General features: G+C 38.7%; 1 protein-coding gene across 1 annotated transcript; it reads left to right on the forward strand.

Moving 5' to 3' along the window:
- The first annotated feature begins 272 nt into the window (after positions 1 to 272).
- Positions 273 to 21,251, forward strand: LOC124863656 (vesicular glutamate transporter 1-like). The gene is made up of 13 exons (XM_047358071.1): positions 273 to 404; positions 10,247 to 10,499; positions 12,027 to 12,145; positions 12,286 to 12,400; positions 12,479 to 12,566; positions 12,744 to 12,830; positions 13,706 to 13,848; positions 13,979 to 14,128; positions 16,008 to 16,140; positions 16,727 to 16,837; positions 20,007 to 20,134; positions 20,216 to 20,285; positions 20,360 to 21,251. Exons 1-13 carry the CDS (start codon positions 343 to 345, stop codon positions 20,653 to 20,655), a joined length of 1,755 nt encoding a protein of 584 aa, XP_047214027.1. The 5' UTR covers positions 273 to 342; the 3' UTR covers positions 20,656 to 21,251.
- Positions 21,252 to 23,066: the final 1,815 nt, after the last annotated feature.

Below are 23,066 nucleotides of genomic sequence, written 5' to 3' on the forward strand. Positions count from 1 at the left end.
CTGTAATGAAGAAAGACTTACGCCGTGTTGAATTTGCTACAGTACTGACTATTGTTACAACCATTTTATTGCTGTGTAAATTTGTGAAATTCCAAAATTATGAGAAATTTAAATTGATTTAATTAAGTTGTGAGTTGGGGTTGAGTGGCGATTTGCTTCCTTAAGAGCTATTCTAGTACATCTGGATAAATTCTCTATTCATACACTTGTTTATGAATAGAAAAAGGGGCGGGGGGGAGGGAGGGGGATATACTGAGAGGAAGAGGAGAACAGCGCGCGTTCAGGCGGGACAGGAGGGCGCGCAGGACATCAGCACACCGGCCGGGTCAAGGAGCTGCAAGGATGGAGATCCGACCGGATAGGTTCAAGGCGGTGGCGGGTAAAACCTTGGGGAAAATTAACAGGTATGCAATCTAGATCCATTTCGCATATTTTCATCTCAGACTCTAACTTGTGCGTTTTTGCGCGTGATTTCTGTCGAACGCAGCAACACCCTGTTCTATGTGTTTGTCCACTTGATCCATTTAATTTACAGTTTAACAAGTTTATCAAATATAACTAAAGAGAAAATGCAGTTTGCGATTTTGTATGCCAGATAAGTGTAGTTTTGTAGAGTTCTAGGACTGACAGAAGTGCATAAAAATGGGTCACCTGATAGAAACTCAAACTATGCTTTTTGCTTTGTTAGGTTTTTGGTTCTTTTTGTTTGGTTGTTTTTTGTTGTTTTTTGTTGTTTTTTTGGCTTTTTATTTACATCTGCATAGTTGTGCTGTTTCAGACCAGAAGAAATTCTGGTTACATAATACTTTCGTGCGCACGAAAGTGTCTATCTATCTATCTATCTATCTATCTATCTATCTATCTATCTATCTATCTATCTATCTATCTATCTATCTATCTATCTATCTATCTATCTATCTATCTATCTATCTATCTATCTATCTATCTATCTATCTATCTATCTATCTATCTATCTATCTATCTATCTATCTATCTATCTATCTATCTAAGCGTTTCTTGTTATAGCAAAAACAAATGTATAAATGAAAATATTAAAAATGATAAATTACAAAACATAAATTCATTATGAAATAGTTTGTGAAAAAGAAAGAAGGCAGAAAAAAAATTGACTTCACACTGTGAATGTACGTTAATTTATGCAAAGGATTTACCTCAGAGAGTTAGTTTATGCATAATTATAATGTCCTATTTTAATATTTATTATGACAGAAAATAGCAGCTAACAAAATGATTTTTGGCATTTACCTGAACAAAACATTTTTGCATTTTGACATCTAAATAATGTTTCTGTTGCAACCAAGAAAAAAACAGTATATTTCCTATAAATAAAAATATTTCTTTGAAGGTGATGTTAAACAGAATACATAATCTACAGCCTCTAAATGATGCATTCAGATCCCTCTACAGTTTCTACAGAAACAGACCTTTAATTTTTTTTTATTGTCAAATTTTAAATATCTAAATAAGAATGCATATAGTGTGAAACTGTAGCTGTATTTGCAGAAAGTAAGTGAAGTGTTGCAAATATGTTTCATATAATATCAGTCCAGGAGTTGCATCAAGAACTGGTCTACTGAAAATATGTCATTGGAAAAAAGAGAGGTTAAAGACACTTATAGAACCTCATGCAATAACCACTGCTTAAAGCTTCCGCTCTCTCAGGATTTGAGGTAGCAACCAAACGTACAAATCCCGTCCTGAAATAGCCTGTTTTTCAGTCCAGATGTTGAGCCATGCAAATCCCTGAACTCTCCCCTCCTACTCGCTCCATCCTGGCTCCATGTCATTTCCTCTTACCGTTGTCTCCTCCTCTTCCTCATCACACATCCATTGAACAACCATCCCAGGCAACTCTTCAGCCTGCTGAGGCTCACCCGGTTTAAACAACATTAAAGATCCCAGGCTCAGTTTTAGATGAATTTTACTTAAGGTTTTTGTGACTTTTGGTATCAAACTGATTAATGTTTCCCTTTAAAACTATGAATCTGTGGTCATATACATGTTGAAAACGTGTTCAAACACAGGGCATTTCTGATGTGTTGTACTAGCTGAATGCAATCTCTCCTCTGCACCGACAAAACCGTGATCTCCCCAGATGAAAGCAGTCAGGAGTTAATCTATTATTTAAACATTCTCTCCTTCAGAATGCAACTACTGTTTCTATATTAAACTGCACTAGGTAAGCACAAACTTCAGCACTGTACGGTCAAGTTTCCACAGCAGCTAAATTTTCCATGTGCCAGGGAAACTACCCAAAAATATAATAATGCAGAGGTTAGGTGTGTTTTCAGAAAAAAAGGGTTACTAAAAGAAACTTTAAAAAATGACAACTGAATGCATCTACACCATTGCTTGAAAGCTTATGGTTCTCACTACATACCAGGCAATACAGAAAATAACTGGTAATCCATATTTAATCCACTTGACTTGGAGCGGAGTGCATTTTTCTGTTACTACCTTTCATTTTTCATTGTAGAAGTGACTAGGATGAAATATTCAAACGAGAGCAAGATGAACAGTGCAAATAATTTTATCCACTCCTGTTTGGATATCAGCAATTGTTTTTTTTTTTTTTGTAGATGCATGTGACTATTCTTAGTCATTTCGGCACAGTTACGTGGATCATTCTTGCATTTAATGATGTGTGTGGAAGTGTTTAAGTAAAAAGGTTTTTGCAATATAGATGAGCAGTTCGAAGAGTCAGCTGCATCCACCCAGCACGCTGTATTTATTTGGCTGCAATGTTTTTTATGCATGCATGCATAATGCCAGTCCAGCACCACTGTATTGTTCAGTGGACTGCTTTGATTGTGTTTTAACCACAGCCCACATCAACAATTGATAGTTATTGTTAAGGTACCTTGAAGACAATATGTCTATGAAGGTCACACGTGTAGGTATTTAAACTCTGGGTGTGTTTGAGTGTGTGAGCATGAGTCTGCAGGAGAGTGGGGGGAAAAAGTGCTGTGACAGGATGGGGAGGAGGGTGTCTCCCTGGGTGACACAGTCCCACCGAGACCCAATCTGTTCACTTCAGGGAGAGTGAGCAGCTCACAAAGGAAGGGCGAAAAACTCCACTTTCAAAATTACTAACAAAACACATGCCTTTAGAATATATTTGCTGTAAATTCTCAAAATGTTGATATCAGGGAACAAGGAGGATCAATTTCTTAACATAAATGTGAATAGAAGCTGTCCAGAGCACGTACCGTTACATAATATTTTGACCTCCCTCGATAGCTTTCGCTCTATCTCTGTCATCCTCATAAGAGAGGATTATGCAGAACACAGTGAAATGGTGAATTTGATGGACAAACACAAGACCTTAGTCACTGTGGAGGTATGCCCAGGCATTGTTATCAAATTATTGCTCAAACTCAAAATATAAAATCAATTTCAATCACAAATTTCAAATCTAAACAACAAAATACCGGTAAATCTGGTAAATCTTACATTGTAACTTATTTAGTATATATATTTAGTGGCAAATGGTTAAAATATCACTTTTTATCTCTGTGCTCCTACAGGGGAAGCAGGCGCAATGCCTTGTAGTATTCACTTCATTGTATTTTACTGGGATTTTTTGTGATTGACCTGCACAAAGTAATCCAACATTGTAAAATGGAAAGAAAGGATGCACGGTTTTCCTTTTTTGTGCAAGTAAAAAACTTAAAAGTGTGGTCTGCAACTGTATTCTGCTCCCAGGAGTCAATACTTTGTAGAACCATCTTTTGTTACAGCGCAAGTTTTTTGGGGGCATTTCTCTACCAGCTTTTTAAAGGTAGAGACTGACTTGAGAATAGCAAACACCGTTTTTTATGTGTGAGGCTTCTGCTTTTAGTGTGGCCTTAACATAAAATGACCCTCTTTTTAACTTGAACTGCCATGCAAAATAAGGGCACTCTAAAGATTTTTTATACTTTATCTTTCATACAGGGTCTCTGTTCTGTGGAAATGGTTTTAAAGAATGTAAGAAGGCTTGAGGTCAGTATACCTTCTCTGTGAGAAAACAACAATTATCCAGCAGCTCTTCCAGGTTCATTGTCTTTAGGACTTTCTATGGCTTCCTTTCAACATAGCCTTCTACTTGCTACTCTTCCAAAAAAGGCCAGATTAGACCTGTCTGGTGTTTTGATGTTCATCTTCTCAAACCTCTGTTCTGCCCTCAAAGAACAGCGACATTTATGAGGATTTAAATTGCACATCTGGGGACTCTGATTGCTGAAGGCAGTTGGTTTTACTGGATTTTATTTTGCGGTTTTACAGTAAAGGTGAGACAAATTAAATTACAGGATTTAAAGTGTTTAAAGTTTATGAATAAATCAGTGTAAATACATCTAGAGTCCATATGGGCTCAGTTCTGATTCCTGAGGTCCATCATCAGATCAGCTGCAGATATGAGCCTTTACCGAGCTCGTTCCTGTTCTAATTATGATATTTCAGAAAGCCTGAGGTCACGGGGCTTCTGCCTGCTCATGCTCTCCTGCTCATTAATTGTTGCCAGCTGAGATCAGCCAGGTTCTTTTTACGCTACGCTGATGGGAGTAGCTGAGAGGAAGTTCAGCTGATGGAGTTTCCTACTCCATTGTATTAGCAAGCCTCAAATAAGGGCAAAATAACCCGGGAGACCTGCTTTCTCTGTGTCTCTAACCTTTTATTTTCACAAACTTGCACAGGTGCAGAAATGTTCCCTGAAATGTTGCTGCCTGTGGACCCTGATCTGCTCTGTTATGTTGGGACACTTCAACACTCAAAGGGCAGAGCTAGAGTGGCCTTTGGTGGGAGACACACGTAATTAACAACCATTTTTCCTGTGGGCTGCCCTCGTTAGTTAGCAACATATGCGTGAATGTCAAGCTGCAATCTGTTTTTGATGTTTAATGAGGATCCTCCTGCAGCTTCCACTAACTGTAAAGGAAAATCAGCTTGGACTCCACTCAGGGGTGTCGAGTCAGCACATTTGTTTAGCGCACAGAGGATCATGGTGTGAGAGCAGCCAACTGGCTCAACCCAAAATATGTAAACAACTTAGCAGAGTGACCTCAGTTTGCAGGGGTTTAAAGAATACAATTTATTTCTAAACAGTTTGAAAAGGTCAAAGTGAGGAATTTTATTTAAGTATTTTCTAGGTCGGAATAAGCATGGAAAAAAGAAAACAGTGAGCAAATATTTGTATTAACAAATTTTACTGTTTGCATCCATCTCCATCAGTCTGATCAATGTAGAAATATCTTCCCTGATTTCATGTCGAAGTTTTTGTATTTAGACTTAAGTTAAAATGGTTAAAAGGGCTGTGATTTTGGGAGTTTGAGACTGGAGACATGTATTTTGACATAAAAATATGTAGGATTAACAGTAGTGGCTTTATTAGTTTTTATTGTACATGTTAATACACGTCCTGTAGCTAGTTCAAACAAACTACCTGCTTTAGCTCCTGTCGTCATAACTACAGACATCTAATTGCCACATTAGTTTCCATTGTAAGGCAGGCAAAATCTCAATAATTTGCTCAACTGTACACGTTTACTTCAACAAATGTACAATATGAGATTGAGTTTAAACTACATTTATCTTTACAAAATGTCAGAAACAGATGAATCATGTGTCAGCACCGCCTCAAATATTTATCGTGCCAAAGGTAGAACATGCTGAAGCATGTCCACTGCCTGCCTGTCTCTCTATATTCATTTCCGGAAGTAAATCATTTTTGTAATCCTAATCTGAATGTGGTGACAGATTAAGAGAGAGAGAGAGAGAGACTGCATCCGCTCTAATCTTTGCCAGAGTCAACACAAATGCTGCTTTACAAATTATTTCTTTTACGTTTTCAATTATTTTTAACGAATACAATCAAAGATTTTAAGTTGAATTTCTCAGTCTACTGCAGTGGGTTGTGTATATGTGTGTTCTGAATGTGTTCTGTACAAATATACTGGTTTGCATGGACGGGCAAGGAGATTACAGAGTATGAAAAGAGAGTGCAATCTGCAAGGATAACTAAGAAATATAAACACACCATGGTAGAAACCGACTGTACATTCAAAGAACCACAAGCCGATGGATGGATGGATGGATGGATGGATGGATGGATGGATGGATGGATGGATGGATGGATGGATAGATGGATAGATGGATAGATAGATAGATAGATAGATAGATAGATAGATAGATAGATAGATAGATAGATAGATAGATAGATAGATAGATAGATAGATAGATAGATAGATAGATAGATAGATAGATAGATAGATAGATAGATAGATAGATAGATAGATAGATAGATAGATAGTGGCAGATTATGGTATAAAATAGTTATGCAACTCAAAAACATATTAATAATTAACTAGCACCATATTCAGTTTTCCCCTCTGTTAGAGTTTGTGTAGAGGTTTTGCTGGAGTTTAATCAGGCTGAAGACGTTTTGTTATTGCAGCCCAGACACTATGGTTTCTTTTTTTTTTTAAACCAACCACTTCAACTCCAAACCTTCTGGTTGTCTTGTCTGTTGGACTAAATTATTCTCCAGCTCACTGGCTAACTGGATTTACACATTGTAACGCAGGGATCTGGCCTATGAGCGCATGTTTCTGTGAATGGAAGCATAATAAAACAAACCTACTCTCAAAGTAAAATAGAAAAATACAGAGGAAGCTGTGTTTGATTTCAGGTGGATCAGAGGTCTGCTAGCTTCGTGCTTGTCTATTAGTGGGGGGAGAACTGTAGCGAGGGGTTGACATACACAGATGGCCACTCCTCTGGCTTCTCTGTTTGAATCTTGTGGAAAAAAGTGACTCTAGAACAAGCTGTTTGGTAAAAAATAGTCCCATACATTAAACAATTCATACTAGTCTAGAGTTATGGATATTTCTTTAAAAAAAAACTAAATGTACTTGTTTTCCTGACATGAAGACATCACCTTCAGAGTAAATCTGATTAAATCTGTTTATGTGAAGGTTGGAAGCTTAAAATATATATTAAACTTTTATGCCTTTGCCTTTTTACAGATGTTTCCTTACCTCATAATTTAGAAAATACAAAATATTTCTATTTGAGGATTTGCAGTCAAATGATGCTCACAATTTTCCAAACCTGCTGATCATCAGTCAAATACTGAAAAGTCAGGGTTTTTTCCTGTCCATATGCATCAAAACTCAATCTACAGCATCAACTACCAGCATGACCTGTGTTATGAAAACTGTTTTCCTTTGCAGATTTCTTTGTTTTTGTTTTTGAAGGTCAGAAAAAAAAAATAACCAGAGTAAACACAAAAAGCAGTTTTCAAATGATAACTTCATTTATTAAGGGGGAAAAGCAATCCAAACCAGCTTGAACCTACACAAAAAGCTTATCTGATTTACTACTTACTTTGGTAAGCTATATTAAGATTTTCTAGCCACACACAGGCCTGATTAAAGCAAGACCTGTAGAATCACAAAACCTGTCTGACAACATGAAGTGGGCTGAAAAATATCAAAAGTAACACATCATGCCCCGATCTAAAGACATTCAAGAACAGATGATAAACAAGGTGACTATCAGTCTGGGAAGGTCTAAAAACCCATTTCTAAGGTTCTGTGACTTGAACCACAGTGAGGACCATAATTCACAAATGGAGAAAACATGGAATAGTGGTGAACCTTCACACAATTGGCCAGCTTACAAAAAATACTCCAAGAGTGCATTGACAACCAATCCAGTATTACACAAAATAACCCAGAACAATATCTAAAGGAAAGCAGGTCTCACTTGCCTCAGTTAAGGTCAGAGTTCATAAAGTCAATGAAAGAGGCCAGCATAGAACAGTGAGAACCAGTGAGCATCATATACTGAGGCAGGGAAGGAGAAATGGCAAGCAAACCAGAAGAGCAATTATAGGAGATGTGGAGCAGCTGTGGCAGAGGGAAGGCAGAGCAGCTGAAGGAGGGGGAGTAATTCACCAGAGCAGAGGAAAACAAGAAATACAAGAAAACCCAGAGAAAATACAGTGCCTTACGAATGTACTCGGCCACAGTGCAGTGCCTTCAACCTCTTGCCACATTTCAGGATTCAAATATAAAGACATAAAATAAAAAAGTTTTGTGAAGAATCAACAACAAGTGGGACACAATCATGAAGTGGAATGAAATTTATTGGAGGTGTCACACCTGTTTAACATATAAAAAACTGAAAAGTGGGGCGTGCAATATTATTCGGACCCTTTACTTTCAGTGCAGCAAACTCACTCCAGAAGTTCAGTGAGGATCTCTGAATGATCCAACGTTGTCCCAAATGACTGATGATGATAAATAGAATCCACCTGTGTGTAATCAAGTCTCCGTATAAATGCACCTGCTCTGTGATAGTCTCAGGGTTCTGTTCAAAGCGCAGAGAGCATCATGAAGCCCAAGGAACACACCAGGCAGGTCCAAGATACTGTTGTGGAGACGTTTAAAGCCGGATTTGGATACAAAAAGATTTCCCAAGATTTAAACATCCCAAGGAGCACTGTGCAAGCAATCATATTGAAATGGAAGGAGTATCAGACCACTGCAAATCTACCAAGACCCGGCTGTCCCTCTAAACATTCCTCTTGAACAAGGAGAAGACTGATCAGAGATGCAGCCAAGAGGCCCATGATCACTCTGGATGAACTGCAGAGATCTACAGCTGAGGTGGGAGAGTCTGTTCATAGGACAACAATCAGTCGTACACTGCACAAATCTGGCCTTTATGGAAGAGTGGCAAGAAGAAAGCAATTTCTCACAGATATCCATAAAAAGTCTTGTTTAAAGTTTGCCACAAGCCACCTGGGAGACACACCAAACATGTGGAAGAAGATGCTCTGGTCAGATGAAACCAAAATCGAACTATTTGGCCACAATGCAAAACGATATGTTTGGCGTAAAAGCAACACAGCTCATCACCCTGGACACACCATCCCCACTGTTAAACATGGTGGTGGCAGCATCATGGTTTGGGCCTGCTTTTCGTCAGCAGGGACAGGGAAGATGGTCAAAATTGATGGGAAAATGGATGGGGCCAAATACAGGACCATTCTGGAAGAAAACCTGTTGGAGTCTGCAAGAGATCTGAGACTGGGACGGAGATTTATCTTCCAACAAGACAATGATCCAAAACATAAAGCCAAATCTACAATGCAGCTGTAATTGCAGCAAATGGTGGCGCTACAAAGTATTAATGCAAGGGGGCCGAATAATATTGTTCGCCCCACTTTTCAGTTTTTTATTTGTTAAACAAGTTTGACACATCCAATAAATTTCATTCCACTTCACGATTGTGTCCCACTTGTTGTTGATTCTTCACAAAAAATTGGAATTTTATATCTTTATGTTTGAAGCCTGAAATGTGGCAAGAGGTTGACCAGTTCAAGGGGGCCGAGTACTTTCGCAAGGCACTGTATCTAACAGAAATCTAACAGAAAACAATTGGTGATTGGGGTTTTTTTATTTACTCAGGTTATCTTTGTCTGGTGTTACAGTTTGTTTAATGAGCCGAAATATTTAATATTTTAGTGACAAAAAACTATAGAGAAGAAATTTGTTATTGGGCAAATATATTTTAACAGCCCAACACCTTATTATTTTTTCAGTTCAATAAAAATCAGGTAAAGGTTAGAGATGTATATTTTGATGCATAAATATGGTTAATATTGTCATTTCCAAATTTCCTGTTGTATTTAAACTAACAAAACAACATTGTTTTATTTTATGTTATACAGTCCTTAGAAACAAAAAATGGGAATCAGTCGAAATCAGAATAAATTGATCAGATCTCAAAGAAAAACCGATTCAAAATATATAGCGTGCACATGAAATACTAATTCGTTCCTACGAAATATTAATTTGTTCCCACGAAATACCAATTTGTGTGCACAAAATACTAATTTGTTCCCACAAAGTACTTATTTGTGACCACAACATAGGTATAACGTGCACACGAAATACTAAAACATAATCTTCCTATACAGCGCACTTTCTAAACAACAAACAAAACAACAGTCCCGGCCTAGTGCCCTAGGCCAAGACTATATGTCTAAGCTACGAATATATAAAATTTTTTATCAATGCTTACAAGAACAAAGTCCGAAAAGCAGACTTAGATCGAAAGACAAAAAGAATAACTTCAAAAGAAACTCCCATATGGAGAAGAAACATTTTAGGTGATCCACACTGCACTGTGTTTGACTCACTGGAGTTTCCAATTTATTTTTGCCTGCTTGCTTTAGGCTCATTGAGAAACGACAGGCAAATGGAGAAACCATTGAGTTATCAGCTGAAGGTCGCCCAGAGCTGGTAGAGGAGAAGGAACTGCCTGTGGTGGACTGTACCTGCTTCGGCCTCCCCAGGCGGTACATCATCGCCATCCTGTGTGGTCTGGGCTTCTGCATCTCGTTTGGTATTCGCTGCAACCTGGGTGTTGCTATTGTTAGCATGGTCAATGACCATACTGTCTACAAAGGCAATAAGGAGGTGCTTGTGGTAAGTAGTGAAACATACTTTAAAGGACATACTTTGCAAATATATGATTGCTTACATTTGTTGCTGTCCTGTTTAATTAATGCTAATCTAAGGCCAGTTCTACAATCTATGGCCTTTGTTAAAATAATACCAGTTTCATAAACCATGATTTCAATTATTAAGTGAAAAACCCATCCAAAACAACTTAGCCCTAGGTGAAAATGTAATTGCCCCCAAACCCAGTAAGTGGGTGTGCCTCCATCAGGTGTTTGTTAAAACCAGTTAATGAGTCATTTAAATTGTTTGAAAAGATTTTCGACCAATCAGTGTATTGATATACATACAGCCACACTGGAGGGTTTTTAAGAATAACTAGCCTGTTTAAAAGTCATGCCTTAGCACCTCAAATGTATTTATGTCCTAAATTGGACTAGGCCACTGCAAAACCTTCTTTTTTATTTTTTGCCCCAGTTAGATGCAGACTTGCTAGTGTGTTTTAGATCACTGTCATGCTTGTTTGGGCCCTAAACTAGAGATCAGACATTCTCCTGCAGGACTTTCTAGAGAGGATAATTCATGGTTTCATAATGTATGGCAAGTCATCCTTGTCCTGAAGCAGCAGATTATCACACTACTATCACCATGTATGATTGTCGGTATTATGAACAGAGTAGCAAAAGACATGCAGTAAATATCCAGGGTCAAGAATCGAACCCAGGACAGCTGAAACAAGGACTATAGCCTCCATATATGGCATGCCTGCTGTACCACTGAGCCTTGCAGTTGCCGATGATGTTTGTTTTCTAAAAAGCTGTGCTGTCAGACAAGCTCAGTTTGAGGGATTTCTTGATTCAACAGATCTGGCTGCAATCAGGCCTGGGTTTGGCTAGTAAAATTGATCTAAAACAATGGTTAAATGGGGTGTATAATATTGTCATATGACCCAGATTGGTTTGGATAGTTTTTTTCCTTTAATAAATTACTTCATTTGAAAACTACATGTTGTATTTGCTCAAGTTATGTTTGTCTGATTTTAAAATAAGCTTGGTGCTCTAAAACAATTTAGTGGGACAATAAAAGTCAAAAGAAATCTGTTAAAGGGGGAAAAAATCATAACACTATGCATGTAAACTTTATATAGAAATCCCCTTGCCAGGCTGAGGAAACCTTCTTGCTTTGAGGCGGTTTTGAAAACTACCTATCTGTGCATCTTGGTTAAAAATGACCTTTTTAGAGATTTGACAAATATTTTGGCTCTTTTACAGCAAATACCTAGAGGTGTGTTCATAGTTCATATTTGGGCAGTAAAGCAAATACAACTGCAATTTGACACAAAAAGAGCAAACTGCTCACACCTGTACAGACAAATCATTATCGCTTTTTGCTTTGTTAATCTGACACTGAGACAGAGCAGTTAGCAGGCACAACTGATGTGCAATATTTTAAGTTAATTGTTGGTGCAGGTAGAGGAAGTAAATAAGAGTAGATGAATGAAAAGAACTGCATTTGTTATTTTTGAAACTAATACAATGTAATTCTTCCTTTCAGGCTGCCCAATTCACCTGGGACCCAGAGACAGTGGGGATGATCCATGGCTCCTTCTTCTGGGGCTACATAGTTACACAGATCCCGGGTGGCTTTATATGTCAAAAATTTGCAGCCAACAGGTTAATATTCCCACATATAGCTGATCTGCAATCTACACATAAATGTCTGCTGGTTCTTTTTGAGTTTTTGTTTTGTTTTTCATGTGATGCTGATTTTGCTGTTGACTTTTTTACCCTGCTTGTGTTTTGTGTGTTTTAAGAGTGTTTGGCTTTGCCATAGTGGCCACGTCTGTCCTCAACATGCTAATCCCATCTGCAGCTCGCTGCCATTACAGCTGCGTCATACTAGTGAGGATATGTCAAGGCCTTGTCGAGGTGCAGTATGTGTCTCTGTGCAGATCTTCACGCTGGACTTTATGCACCAGCATTTGCTGACTGTGCTTCATCCTTCAGGGTGTATCGTACCCAGCCTGCCACGGGATCTGGGCCAAGTGGGCACCTCCTCTTGAGAGAAGTCGATTAGCCACCACAGCCTTTTGTGGTAAAAGTTTTTATCGTCTTGCTGTCAAATCCCCCCTGGAAATTGTTTGAACATCTGAATTTTAGGAGGAAACTTAATGATAATTATAAAACATTAGAAGACCAAAAATATCTGTTAATTTTATAAGGGAGAAAATTATTTACGTGTTGTTTTTCTTTATATTTGCTTCCTTCTCAGGATCCTATGCAGGGGCAGTGGTGGCCATGCCCTTAGCAGGGATACTGGTGCAATACACTGGGTGGCCTTCTGTATTTTATGTCTATGGTTAGTATCCTTATACTCCTTATACAGTGTCTTGCAAAAGTATTCATATCTGTTGATTGTTTCTGCATTTTGCCACATTACAAGCAGTTACCTAAAAATGTATTTAAATGTAATTTGATTGGGGATTTTTATTGTGACAGACAAACACAGAGAAGAGCATGATTGTGAAGCTGAAGGAAAATGATTCATGGGTTTTCAGATTTTCTTGGACTTGGATTATTCTTCTTGGCAAAATATACAAGCTCAGACAGATTCGATGGGGAGCATCTAGTGCGCTTAAATTTTCAAGCTTTGCTAGAGATTTAACTCTGGACTTTGACTGGGCCATTCTTCCACATGAACATGCTTTGATCTAAATCATTCTATTGTAGCTCTAGATGTATGTTTAGGGTTGTTGTCCTGCTGGAAGGTCACCCTCAACCCCAGTCTCATGTTTTGAAGGCCTTAGTCATTTTTCTAACTGGGCTGGCCTGGCTTTATCCAACTTTCCATTAATGCTGACCAGCTTCCATGTCCCAGCTGAAAAAAGACATCCCAACAGCATGATGCTGCCACCACTATATTTCTTTATGGTGATGTTCAGTTTGTTCAGGTTTAAGTGTTCAGGTGGACTTTGTTTACTAATTGGGTGACTTATGAAATGGTGTGTGGCACTGGATATTTTTTCAGGGTATCAGAGAAACATTTTACAAAACATGTATTATTTTCCTTCCTCTTTGTAATGCTCTTCTTTTTGTTGAACATTAGAAGAAGTTGAGGTGGCTGCTTTTAAACTTCTCTTTCTTTCTTTCTTTCTTTCTTTCTTTATTTTTCTATCTCTCTCTCTCTCTCTCTCTCTCTGCTGCTCCCAATGTCTGCATCTCTTCCTCTCCCAGGCAGTTTTGGGATATTCTGGTATTTGTTCTGGATTCTAGTGTCATACGAGAGCCCTGCTGTTCATCCTACTATCACTCCAGAGGAGAGAAAATACATTGAAGATGCAATTGGGGAATCCGCAGCTTTTCTCAATCCTCTTCATGTATGCCGCTATATGACATTCAGGCATATTGATTCATAGATTTACAAACATCCCAGATTAAAACAATAAGCACATGTGAATGCTTGATGGACGGTGAATTTATTTACTCCCATTTTCCATTTGATGACAGAAATTTAAAACCCCATGGAAACATTTCTTCACTTCCATGCCAGTCTATGCCATCATTGTGGCCAATTTCTGCAGAAGCTGGACCTTCTACCTGCTGCTCATCAGCCAGCCTGCTTATTTTGAAGAAGTTTTTGGCTTTGAGATAAGCAAGGTGAGTTTATAGAATGCCTCATATTCAGTGGTGGTTTTTGATATGGGAGATATGGTTCTCTGCGTACGCTGGCAAAACGTTATATCAATTGCACAGTTGTACCACAAACGTTTTATTTTGCTTAGTTGCATGTCCAGTTAGTGGGGAACAGCCTATGGTGTTTTGCATTGTGTAAGCACTGATCTGCAGCCTCTAAGTCAGGTTATTTTACTGCTTTTAAAAAATCTGGGCCACATGTGATCATCACTTTTTTAAAATCCAAAAAACCTAAAGATATAGTAAGGTATTTATAAAAAATATGTTTTTAAAGCAAGCAACTAGTATCAAACCCCTTAACATTTTTTTAGTTCGTAATCTTTCTGATAAGTTAGATCATAAATTTTATTTTTTTCAGAATGGTTTTTATTTAGGGAGTAAGTGTTTTTTAAGGCCATTTTTACCAAAATGGGCTCTTTTGGGTGTTTTACATATTTCTTTAGCAGTCTTAACACTTTAGGAAAACTTGAATTGTGCAAATTTCTTGCCAAATGTTCAAGGATTTTATTGCACGTTCTTCTATTTAAAACCCTCCACAACATTCCATACAACCTCTGGTTATATTTGCTTTCTCTGTAAAGTGGGGTGCTCAGTTATACCTCCAGTTTAGATGAAGTTGCTCCATTGTTTCCTTAACATGAATAAAGTTTATTTTGCATGACAAGATGCAGGTTATTTAAGTTTGCAAATAAAGGTGCATTGTTCTTTGCTTGTGAAAATATCTGAATATTCCATGTAGAGGTCGCTTTATCAGACTATAAAGCAGGAAGTTCATTTATACATAGGAAATGCTTGGCGATTCATTGACAATAGTTACATTACATTTAACTTTCTGAGTTCATAGAAAATTGTCTATTCAGTTGGTTGTTATTTTTATGATAGGGTCAAGGGTCATTTTTCTTTAAGATAGCAGTTTTGACTGGAAATGTTGCATGCTCTAGTCCTGCAAAATACAAAGAGGCTGAACAGTCATGTCTGCCTTCATGATACAAGTGTATCTCAAAAAACATGATTTTTTTTTTTTTAGCAAATGTGCAAACTTTAAGTTTGATTGTTGGTGCTCCTCTTAATGATGAAAAAGGGATGTTTTTTTGTGATCTCCTGTCATGAACACCCTTTACCAGCGTTGGTTAATGATGTCCTTCACTTTTTTCATAGAATTATGAAATAATCACATTTTTGAAGAAAGAAAATACCGACACCACTCCTAGTTGCACCACATTCCATGGTATAAAAGCATTAAATTTCAATAACTCCTACGTGTTGAATACTCACACCCTTCTCTTCCCCTCTCACCCCATTTAGTCATTAATTTACATTGGTTTCTAGAGTTGGTTCAGGCTTTACCAGCTTATATCGAGAGCCACCCTGTACTCCAGTTAAAAATCGTCAATTTCCTCCCTTTTCTCTTCTCCATTATTTGGCATGGTCTGTATTAATAAAGTGGCCCTATAACATTGTATCATTTACTCTTAAAGTAAACAGTTAATACTTTTTAAAGCCTATTATTTTCAGATGCAATGACCACATACCCACCAACATTTTAAATATCTGATTCATAATGAGATGCAGTACACAAGGCAAGAACATCTGCTGTAAATATAAGCAGTTGAGAGACGTTCCTGTGCAGCTTTGGAGAAGTTTTTGTTTTAGACTGAATTTCTGTCTCATCAGGACTCTGACAAACCTTTCAACTGTCCAAACAAAAAAGAATGAAGGAGAAATAATAATCTTAGATTTTGCATTGAAAGATTAAATCAGTGTGGTATCAGTATTGCCTAAGTTTCTAGGTCATACCAACTGACTCATTCTTACTCACCTCTAAATATTTTTTTCCTTTCAGGTGGGCATTGTGTCAGCTTTGCCCCATTTGGTGATGACAATTATAGTGCCTATCGGAGGCCAACTGGCCGACTACCTGAGAACCCACAACCTGATGTCCACCACCAACGTCAGAAAGCTCATGAACTGCGGAGGTGAGATCATCAGACATGAATGGAGGATTTGCTAAAAAGCACGGGGAATGCTGAACGTGAGGGAACAAACCAGATGAAAGCAGCAGAGCAGAGAGTCTAATCAATGAAAGACAACAACACTACTGTTGAAGCTGATTTGTGATGTTATGGGGAGCTGCAAAGTTGTAAAAAATCAAAAATGTAACTTCTAAGTTCAGAAAACATGCATCTCAGAATCTAAGGACATTTAAAAAAACGAAATTAAATTAAGGAAAAAACTTGCAGAAACTTCAGATCAGTGTGATGAAAATAACATTCCCCATCTTCTGTGGTAACATGAATGCGCAATAATGTTAAATAACATAAAAAATTAACGACGTTATAAACATCGGTGACTCATTTATTAACACCAGCATCCATTAGAAGTCCTTAAAGTGCAGCAGTATGCAGAGTTAGAATCATATTAATATTTCAGCACAGCTTAAAGGTCATACCACCATGTGTTAAAAAGCACGTTTGGCATTTCAGACATATTTATGATGCTCTGCTTGTTAATCAAGAGCAGTGCTAAGAGTTTGTTAACTGTGGATTTGTTTCCCTGTTCCAGGTTTTGGGATGGAGGCCACCCTACTTCTGGTAGTTGGATTCTCTCACACAAAAGTTATTGCCATTTCCTTCCTGGTCCTCGCTGTGGGGTTCAGTGGCTTTGCAATCTCAGGTAAGAGACATGTTATACACAATGTAACCCACTCCCTTCAGAAGTCCACTAAGTTCTAAACGTCTAAACATCAGCTATTCTTTGAAGGTCTAAGGGGTTTGTTAGAGAACATGAGTAAATCAGCATAATGGAGAGCAAGGAACATAGCAGACAGGTAAGGGAGAAGGTTGTTGGGAAGTTGTTTGCTTAAGCAGAGTTAGGTCATAGAATTATACCCCAAGCTTTGAACTACAAATTACCAATACATGACCCTCCACCTATACTGCCGGCAAAGAAAAAATATTTAGAGAGGCAGCCAAGAGGCAGATGGTAACTCTGGAGGAGCTGCAGAGATCTAAAGCTCAGCTGGGTTTACGCGACAACTATTGGCTCAGCAGTTCACAGATCTGGCATTCACCGAGTGACAGGATGAAAGGCGTTGTTAAAAGAAAACTATAAAAACTCCCATGCCACAAGCTATGTTGAGGATACAGGAAACAGGTGGAAGAATATGCTCTGGTATTATAAGACTAAGTTTGACCTCTGTGCAAAATGCTTTTTGTTGAAAATTAACACTCCACATGACCTTGAACACACTGCCCATCATGCTGGGTGGATATTGTTCTTCAGCAGGATAGGCAAGCTTGTCAGAACTGATAGGGAGGTGGGTGGAGCTGAATACAGGGCAATCAAAGAAGATAACCTGATAAAGGCTGCAGATGACTTAAGACCGGGCCCAGAGGTTCACCTTCCACCTGGACAATGACTCTAAACATGAAGCCAGAGCAACAATTGAATGGTTTAGTTCAAAGCCTTTGCATGTGTTTGCATGGCCCAGTCAAAGTCTATACCTAAATACAATTGTAAATCTGTTGCAAGACATTAAAAAATAAAGTTCACAGATGCTCTTCATCTCAACTTACTGAGCTTGAGCTATTTTGTGAAGAATGTGCAGCTGTAAGGTTGTTCTACTAAGTTTTGACTCAGGAGGGCTGAACAAAAGCACATCACACTTTGCTGATTTGCAGTTTTTGGTTGTACCATGACAAAATATCAAGGGGTATGAATACTTTTAAAGTATGAAAGACCCATTCAGGTCACAGCGATCTTTAAGGGATATTTACATTAGAGAATATTGAAAGTCCCAAGTCTTTTATTGACCAACCTGTCCACCCTGGTTGTCCCTGTCACTAGGAAAGTTTATATCTATGTGACTAGTAGGTCAGTTTAGTTGTTGTACCCAAAACAGCTTATTAATCTGAAACTCCTCATTGAGAGTTGAAACATGTTTAAGCACAAATAAATCGATTTTATGTTGGGATGGGTTTGTGAGAAGACTCTTAGTAAATCTGTCCAAACAAAACCTACAGAATATCGAGCTCAGACTTGAACACTAAAAAAACACACATTTGTTCTGAAATACCATAAGCCATGTCTGCAGAATAATCTGAATGGGTTCTTACCACTGCTGCGTTTGTGAACACTATTGTTGCAAGTCATCCATTGCATCAGCCGAGAATAATAAAACACCACACCGCTGATCCAGACGCTGAAGAAACATTCTTTTGTTTGCACACCAGCTAATGCCACATGTTGATTTCTCCATCATTAGGTTCAGTAACCTAATGGGCTTCTCTTTGGGTCTATCACTGTTTTGTTAAAGTTTGTATAGGTCTATATTAAGAACTGTGGCTTCAATGGACTCATTTAAATTATTACATTTGTTTTTCTTTCTTTAATGTACTGATGGTCCATTAAGAAGAAAAAACTAAAAAAGGCAACTTCCACTGAGGCACAGTGAATAATCAGAATATAAAACAGTAGACAACGTGCTATTATACCAGTAGGAGCTAAATTCTTTCTGATGTTAACTGAAATACATGTCAGAATTTACTCTTGACAACAAATTAAAAAAGCAAACGCAAAATTGTTTTGACTTCCTACTTCCAAGGTACCATGAGATCGAGATGTGGAGAGATAACTTCCTCTCTGAACTGGGAGTTCAGTGTTCATTGCAAATCCTGACGCCACAGTAAAAAGAAGATTTTCAAACCTACTGGACACAAAGAAGTGACCAAGTAGTTTTCTTTTAGATCTGAGTTGTGACTTTCGGCATCAAAATTATCATACTTAAACAGGGATATGGTGATTTGTTTAGAATATTTTCCCTTTCGGGGTATCAACCTATGTGGAAATTAAGATTGCAAGGGTGATGAACATTGGTAGCATTTATGTGAGGAAACTGCTGGGCAGCCTACTGCCTTACTTAAAGTGCAGTCTGGACAGGTATGATGAGTCAAAAAAAGGAAAAGAAACCTTAGTCATCAATAAAATAACAAGTTTGCCTGTGGAGAACTGCAAGTTTAGTGGAACCCATATAGTTTTCTTTTTTTTTTTAGAAAGCTGCAGTTTTAGCAGAAAGTTTATATTTGATGGAGCTCCTGTGAGACACAGTCCAGCTCCAATGCAGTTGGAGTTTCTCACTGATCAGACTCCAAAAGTCAATGTGGAGAATAGTGGAAGCTTTCCATTCATAATTTATGAATTATCTAAGCCCTTAGTTCTCAAAGGCTCCGCAAGTCAGCAAACAAATGTCAATAAATATCAGTCTTATTAGGATATATCAGTCTGTTTCACACTCCGTAAGCTGTTTCTTTTTTATTTCCCTTCACTACAGTAGTGCACAGAAGCTATATTTCATCCCCTTATTCTTCCTATTTTGCTTCCAAGGGGCCAGACTTTCCTGTAGGGTTGATTTCTTGTCTGGTGAAACCTTTCTGTGTTTATTTCACCAATTTTTTTAAGATCATTATATCGTCGAAAGACCCTGTCGAAAGATTTAGATTTCAATTTTTGTAGTATTTCCATGATTTCATGATGCTATGCACACTAACAAGGTTCTCAAGGCCTTCAGTAGAGAAACAGACACACTGCATCACAGATCCTCTACTGTGCTTAAGAGTGGGCATAGGATAATTTTCTACATACTAATCCAAACCAACCTGGAAGGTATCCCTGAATAAATGTACTCAAATTAAAGGTTAGATTTTCATAAATTCTACTATGTGAGTTTATGCAACTGCAAAAAAAGACACATTTATTCTAAGGCTTTTTAAATATCCTTACCACTGTTTTGGACTTTTGAACCTAAAAAACCTTGATGTTGTGATGTTTGTTTTTGTTCTTGAAGGGTTTAATGTCAATCACTTGGATATTGCTCCTCGATATGCTAGCATACTGATGGGAATTTCCAACGGAGTGGGAACATTATCAGGAATGGTGTGTCCTCTCATCGTGGGGGCAATGACCAAACACAAGGTGACTGTTTTACTTGTATCAAGTTAACCACGATGATTTAGGTCAAATTTGGCACTGAGCTGGATGTTTTTATGATTTTAGACACGTGAGGAGTGGCAGTATGTCTTTCTCATAGCGTCCCTCGTTCACTACGGAGGAGTCGTTTTCTATGGTAGGTGTGATTCTCTGCAAGAAGTGGTCATTTGTTTCCAACTGAAAACTGACTGAACTTCCTCTCCTGCTCAGGAATCTTTGCATCCGGGGAGAAGCAGTGGTGGGCTGACATTGAAGACACAAGCGAGGAGAAATGCGGTATAATCAATGAGGATGAACTGGCCAATGAGACAGAGGAGCTCTACCATGGAGGTGGCCAGTACGGGGCCATGGGACAGCCGGTGGTTGGTTCAAATGGAGGAGGAGGTGGCGGAGGAGGCGGGGGAGCAGGATGGGTTACAGACTGGGATAAGTCTGAGGAGTATGTGCAACCACCGGGATACAACTCTTACATGTGTACTGGAGGGAAGGAGAAAGAGCTGACATAGAAGACTGGAGTGATTCAGGTTTTTAAAAATAATAAAATAAATGAGAAGATTGCTTATGGAAAGAAATTGTAGGACAGTTGTTGGGGTACTGAAAGGACATTTACAACTGCACATGTCTAGAGTCTGGATTTGCTGTGTTGCAAGTGTTAGTGTGTGTGTGCGTGTGGGGTGTGTGTGTGTGTGTGTGTGTGTGTGTGTGTGTGTAGGCATGCAGCAGCCAACACAGTGAATTTGCAGAAACAGTTTTCATTTGCAAAATCTGGACTCTTCTCCTACACTTTCTTCCTGCTCCTGAAGGTTAGGGTTAGGCATGCACTGGTAATAGTTAGGTTTACGGTTATTGTCAGGGTTAGGGCATAGAAAGGGTTGAAAATGACTGAAAATCAATGGAAGTCAATGGGAGTCAACAGATGGTCCTCACTACATATAGCAAAACAAGAGTGTGTGTGTGTGTGTGTGTGTGTTCCACTGTAAGGCCCATTTTTCCAACATACAGTTCAGACCAAACGTTTGGACACACCTTCTCATTCAAAGAGTTGTCTTTATTTTCATGACTATGAATATTGTAGCTTCACACTGAAGGCATCAAAACTATGAATTAACACATGTGGAATTATATACTGAACAAAAAAGTGTGAAACAACTGAAAATATGTCTTATATTCTAGGTTCTTCAAAGTAGACACCTTTTGCTTTGATTACTGCTACGCACATTCCTGGCATTCTGTTGATGAGCTTCAAGAGGTAGTCACCTGAAATGGTTTTCCAACAGTCTTGAAGGAGTTCCCAGAGATGCTTAGCACTTGTTGGACCTTTTGCCTTCACTCTGCGGTCCAGCTCACCCCAAACCATCTCGATTGGGTTCAGGTCCGGTGACTGTGGAGGCCAGGTCATCTGGCGCAGCACCCCATCACTCTCCTTCTTGGTCAAATAGCCCTTACACAGCCGGAGGTGTGTTTGGGGTCATTGTCCTGTTGAAAAATAAATGATGGTCTAACTAAACGCAAACCAGATGGAATAGCATGCTGCTGCAAGATGCTGTGGTAGCCATGCTGATTCAGTATGTCTTCAATTTTGAATAAATCCCCAACAGTGTCACCAGCAAAGCACCCCCACACCATCACACCTCCTTCTCCATGCTTCACGGTGGGAACCAGGCATGTAGAGTCCATCCGTTCACCTCTTCTGCGCCGCACAGACACGGTGGTTGGAACCAAAGATCTCAAACTTGGACTCATCAGACCAAAGCACATATTTCCACTGGTCTAATGTCCATTCCTTGTGTTCTTTCGCCCAAACAAGTCTCTTCTGCTTGTTGCCTGTCCTCAGCAGTGGTTTCCTAGCAGCTATTTTACCATGAAGGCCTGATTCACACAGTCTCCTCTTAACAGTTGTTCTAGGAATGTGTCTGGTGCTAGAACTCTGTGTGGCATTGACCTGTTCTCTAATCTGAGCTGCTGTTAACCTGCGATTTCTGAGGCTGGTGACTCGGATGAACTTATCGTCCGCAGCAGAGGTGACTCTTGTTCTTCCTTTCCTAGGGCGGTCCTCATGTGAGCCAGTTTCTTTGTAGCGCTTGATGGTTTTTGCGACTGCACTTGGGGACACTTTCAAAGTTTTCCCAATTGTTCGGACTGACTGACCTTCATTTCTTAAAGTAATGATGCCACTCGTTTTTCTTTACTTAGCTGTATTTTCTTGCCATAATACAAATTCTAACAGTCTATTCTGTAGGACTATCCGCTGTGTACTGTATCCATCTCCTGCACAACACAACTGATGATCCCAACCCCATTTATAAGGCTTGAAATCCCACTTATTAAACCTGACAGGGCACACCTGTGAAGTGAAAACCATTTCAGGTGACTACCTCTTGAAGATCATCAACAGAATGCCAAGAGTGTGCGGAGCAGTAATCAAAGCAAAAGGTGTCTACTTTGAAGAACCTAGAATATGAGACATATTTTCAGTTGTTTCACACTTTTTTGTTCAGTATATAATTCCACATGTGTTAATTCATAGTTTTGATGCCTTCAGTGTGAAGCTACAATATTCATAGTCATGAAAATAAAGAAAACTCTTTGAATGAGAAGGTGTGTCCAAACTGTTGGTCTGTACTGTACACTACATTGTCAAGACCCACTGTTAGAGTTTCGGACGAAAGTGTGAATTGAGTTTACGTTAGGTTAGGTGTTAGGTATGTACTGGTAATGGTTGGGCTTAGAGTTAGGGTCCGGGTTAGGCCATAGAAATGAATGGAAAATGAATGGAAGTCAATGCAAAGTCCTTGTAAAGATAGAAAGACATACTATTTGTGTATGGGTGTTTGTGTGTGCATGTGTGTGAAGGTGTAACTGGTTTTAAAAATATGCCTGTTGCGTTTAACAGTGTCTCATCTAGGTCAGGGATAAC

This window comes from Girardinichthys multiradiatus, chromosome Y, assembly GCF_021462225.1.
Source record: "Girardinichthys multiradiatus isolate DD_20200921_A chromosome Y, DD_fGirMul_XY1, whole genome shotgun sequence".
Classification (NCBI taxonomy): Eukaryota; Metazoa; Chordata; class Actinopteri; order Cyprinodontiformes; family Goodeidae; genus Girardinichthys; species Girardinichthys multiradiatus.